We start from the raw sequence: 4,063 nt of genomic DNA on the forward strand, positions 1-4,063 counted from the left end.
CACCCCATGACAATATGCAAACCACTGAATTGCTGCAGTTGAGTAATGCGAGAGGTATGAGCACTCTGGTTGTTGGAGTTGTTATCAGACTCCACGAGCCTTTAAAAATGTGTAACGTATAACACAAACAAAAGAGATCTGCCTCACAAGGGTTCTGCATTACCGACAAACATGGAAAAAAGAGGAAACTAAATTGATTTCACAGCTCATCGCAATTTATTCCAACTTTTTTCTTCTGTCCTGCTCGTAAACAAATGGTCACCTAGGCAACCGGAGCCTCGGACATCCACATGGGACCGGCTGGCAGCTGCATAGCGATGCGCGAGGACCAAATAGCTTCCAGAGTGTACGCAGCTTAATGGTAAGTAGTGTCGAATCATGTCAACATAAGAGAGATTAAAGCTGGAACATTTGAAGAGCATTTCAACCCAACCCAGATACTGTACCTACAGTTAGCGGAGTTGTTTACCTTCTGTGCGCATGCGCTTGGAATACGTGTACGTCATAAGATGGGAAAGAGCAAAGCATTTCGTATGACGTCAAAAATTCGAATCTGCAAGATTAATTTAGCAGCAAGAAGTCTCGATAGGACAGCAACTGCAACGAATCCCGTTTATCTGAGTTTATTTACTGATTATTTGGTGAAAGTAAGTACCAAATCTTTAAAATATGATTTCCCAAAGAAGGCAACAAGGTCTGTAAAATTTTGTTGCACAATATATGTTTTATATTTGTATTTTAAAAAAAATCTTCCCATATTTGTCTTTCACAGCTATGCTGAGAAGAAGCAGTCGGTTACAGTCTAATGGCTATTATAATAGCACCGGCGAACCAGTCATCTCCTATAAGGAGAGACTGTATCGGTAAGTGTTTGTATGCATATTTTTTTGCTGTCAAACGTGTGTATACACCCATGTCATGTATGCTTTCACTAAACAGTCAGCAGTTCTCAAGCAGACTTTTGTTCTCATTTGGTTTTATTTCATTCAGAGTTTTCAAAAGGCATCGATTTCATTTCCGAAACGGCGAAGAATGTCACTTTGAACATGACTTGGAGCATAACATTTGCACAAGTGACGTGGAGCCTGGATGTGGCTCAACAAAAAGAAAAACATTTCTCCTCATCTTTCTGCTCTTCTCTTTTGGTAAATGATCCCTTTCCACAAACCATTGCATCCTCTCCAGTAGCAATATGTGATTTTCTTTTGAATTAACGTCTTATCACATGATTTCTCTTCATCCACCAGGTCTACTCTTCAGTCTGTCAGTTTTCACTGGCATCCCCTCTGTCATCATGACAAAGGTATGGCGTACTTATGCAGTTTAGAAGAACAAAAAAAGGAAAACAATCCTGAACAGAAAGTAATATTGTAAAGGTGTTTACATTAAATATAAACAAATTCTTTTTACAATTATAGATATTCACTACAAGCTCCAAACATGTTTGGAAACAACTCGAGGAGCTTCAAAGTGAACTGGCCAGTCTGAAAGAGAAGATCGACTTTCTAGTTCCGGTGGCAGACAGGATGCCAAATTTTGCCCTGGAGTCACTCGGTAAGTCAGAAACTCAAACTGTCAGTTAGGTCCCAAAAAAATGTTGTTGTATTGGAATTTCTTTCTCACTGTTTTTTATCTATAGGAGCTAGAATAATTTACGATAAGACGTCAGAAAGCTATCCCCCTGATAAACCGGTGCTACGAATCTTTGGTTTCACGTTGATTGGTCCCAACCAGCAACCATGCATGAGCCCAAGAATTCTTCTTGAGGTAAAAAAAATGTATTCCACAGAGCAAATATGTCATGATATAATAGTCCGACCGCTTTGCCCTTTACTCAACTCTATTTTCCTTTTGGTTCCCCTCTTTAGGGTCGGGCACCAATGCTTCCGGGTCAGTGCTGGGCGTTTGGTGGTAGCCAGGGACAGGTTTCAATTGAACTGGCCCAATACATCACCATCAGCCACGTGTCACTGGGGCACATACCACAGATGATATCTCCTTATCTGACCGTGTCAAGTGCGCCCAGGAAGTTTTCAGTATTTGTAAGTCACAGATTCCTCAGTACCACACAATTGAACTTTTGCATACATTACAGTATGTTATAGAAAAACTTGATATGCATCTCTTTGTGTCTCAGGGAAACCAACATGCTGAGGATCCAGTCATTTATCTGGGTACCTTTCAATATGACCCAAAGGGAGGGCCGCTTCAAACATTTAAGATAGCTGTGAGTCCACTGTGCCATTGTTCATATGCACATCCACTTTTTTCACCAACTTTTTAGAAAATAATAATTGTAGATTATCCCCTATATCCTCTTGTATCAGTGATAATATCTCTGATTTACCATCTTGTCACCTTTTTAACAGTCACAGAGGTTTTATTCAACTAACTGTTATTTATCTTTCTTGTCTCACAGGAATCTAACATCAGTGTGGTGAAGTACGTGACACTACGGATTCATGACAACTGGGGCAACTCCCAGTACTCGTGTATCTACAGTTTTAGAGTTCATGGCAAACTACCATGCACACTCAGAAATTAAAGTACAGAAATGTACCTATAGGGGTACAATGGCTTGTCATTGGGGTGGTACCCTCTAAGGTACCGTTCTGTACCCTAAACTGTGGGTACTGATTTGTACCCTTGTAATTTGTACCTTTTCAGGGCTCGTAAAATCGCTAGCCCGACGTCCCGGAGCTAGCGATTTTTCCAGTCGGGCTACCAGAATCTATCTCTGCCCTGCCCGTCGGGCTATCGTAGGAAGGAAAAATATATGTCAATGCTTTTGCATTCTTTCGGAAATGTAGCTGGGTAATTATGTCATTGGCATCGGTGAGCCACTGTCAATATGTGACATATTGAAATCGCGTTTGAATTTGCGCTTGTTTTTTGCTTTCACTTTGCAATCGCGCGAACTGTGTATAGAGAGCGACAGCACTGATTGGTGAGTGACGATAATTTGCGCACCAATTCCTCTGACATCGTCTTATCAATTGTTAGCTTACTATGCAAACATGACAAGTGAAATCTCCCGCAGCAAGCTTAAACATGTGAGAGGTTGATCGCGCAGAGAATCGCTGAGCGTTATGTGAGTGTGTGTGTAAAAGCAGCAGGATATATATTTTAGTTCTGCTGAGCCAAATAAGACAGGTCAGGGTGAAGAAGTGACCACAAAATGGAAAAGTTATGACAAATCAGACTATAAGGCAAAAAGAAAGTGCAGCTTTATGGTTTCATGGACAAAAGAATTTCTGTGGCTGCAATATGACAAGCTATATAACCAGGGTTGCACATAAGTGGTCCGCAGGTGCGCATTCGCTGTCAAAATAAAAAACGCGCACAAGATAAGAAGTTGCAACACGTGTTTGCGTACATAAGATTTTCTGGATGTAGATAACAGCAATGTTATGTTTGTCCATACTGCCTCCTGTTGCTGCTGTTACGGAGAGTTCCAGCAGGTGTCGCTGTGGTTCTCTCTGGGGGTTATGTGTACTTCCTGTTACGAGTGTACAGACGTTCATGTTGGCTGCTAATAAAACGCCTGGCATACAATTACAGCGGACTGATTATTATAAGCAAACCTACATGGTGTCAGAAGTGGGATATATTAGAAAGCCTGCACAGTCCAAGAAGAAAAGGGGAGCCGGTAAGGACGACGAAAAAAGCAATCACCGCACAACATGGTGGACGGATTTCGGCGCCCAGATCCTCTCATCTTTGACGGCAATGTCGCTGAAAACTGGCGTAAGTTCGAGCGCGAATATGACATCTTTATCGCCGCTGCCCACAGTGACAAAAATGCTAAGACTAAGGCCTATATACTCCTCAATCTGGCGGGACCAGAGGCCATTGAAAGAGAGCGATCATTCACGTATGCCCCCGCAGTCATATCAGCTGAAGGCATAGTAGAAGTCGCCGCGGAATCGAGGGAAGACCCCGCATGTCTAAAGGGAAAGTTCAGGGAGATCTGCAACCCAGAGACCAATGTCATAATGGAGAGGCATAACTTTAACAAAAGACAACAGAAACCCGGTGAAACCATTGAAGCATATGTGAACAC

At 42.0% G+C, this 4,063-nt stretch overlaps 1 protein-coding gene across 6 annotated transcripts; it reads left to right on the forward strand.

Annotated features, from left to right (window-relative positions):
• Nucleotides 1-258: 258 nt before the first annotated feature.
• LOC102796881 (SUN domain-containing protein 2-like) lies at nucleotides 259-2,560 on the forward strand. 6 transcript variants are annotated; one of them, XM_006793890.3, is made up of 10 exons: nucleotides 264-361; nucleotides 453-647; nucleotides 773-863; nucleotides 991-1,145; nucleotides 1,248-1,303; nucleotides 1,419-1,554; nucleotides 1,640-1,767; nucleotides 1,869-2,042; nucleotides 2,138-2,227; nucleotides 2,420-2,560. In XM_006793890.3, exons 3-10 carry the CDS (start codon nucleotides 775-777, stop codon nucleotides 2,543-2,545), a joined length of 954 nt encoding a protein of 317 aa, XP_006793953.2. In that variant the 5' UTR covers nucleotides 264-361; nucleotides 453-647; nucleotides 773-774; the 3' UTR covers nucleotides 2,546-2,560. The 6 variants fall into 6 exon arrangements, with proteins under 6 accessions (XP_006793954.2, XP_006793952.2, XP_006793953.2 ...); XM_006793891.3 differs by lacking the exon at nucleotides 453-647 and having other exon boundaries at nucleotides 259-361; XM_006793889.3 differs by having other exon boundaries at nucleotides 260-361; nucleotides 453-863.
• Nucleotides 2,561-4,063: the final 1,503 nt, after the last annotated feature.

Source organism: Neolamprologus brichardi, chromosome 1, assembly GCF_056152115.1.
Source record: "Neolamprologus brichardi isolate AB-2024 chromosome 1, ASM5615211v1, whole genome shotgun sequence".
NCBI lineage: Eukaryota > Metazoa > Chordata > Actinopteri > Cichliformes > Cichlidae > Neolamprologus > Neolamprologus brichardi.

What these genes read in the sequence shown, in the direction of transcription:
- LOC102796881 (XM_087840441.1), top strand. Translation starts at nt 806, where the DNA reads ATGGCTATTATAATAGCACCGGCGAACCAGTCATCTCCTATAAGGAGA. An exon ending in TTTTGCCCTGGAGTCACTCG is followed by an intron (nt 1,555 to 1,639) that starts GTAAGTCAGAAA and finishes TTTTATCTATAG; the next exon opens with GAGCTAGAATAATTTACGAT. An exon ending in GCCCAAGAATTCTTCTTGAG is followed by an intron (nt 1,768 to 1,868) that starts GTAAAAAAAATG and finishes TCCCCTCTTTAG; the next exon opens with GGTCGGGCACCAATGCTTCC.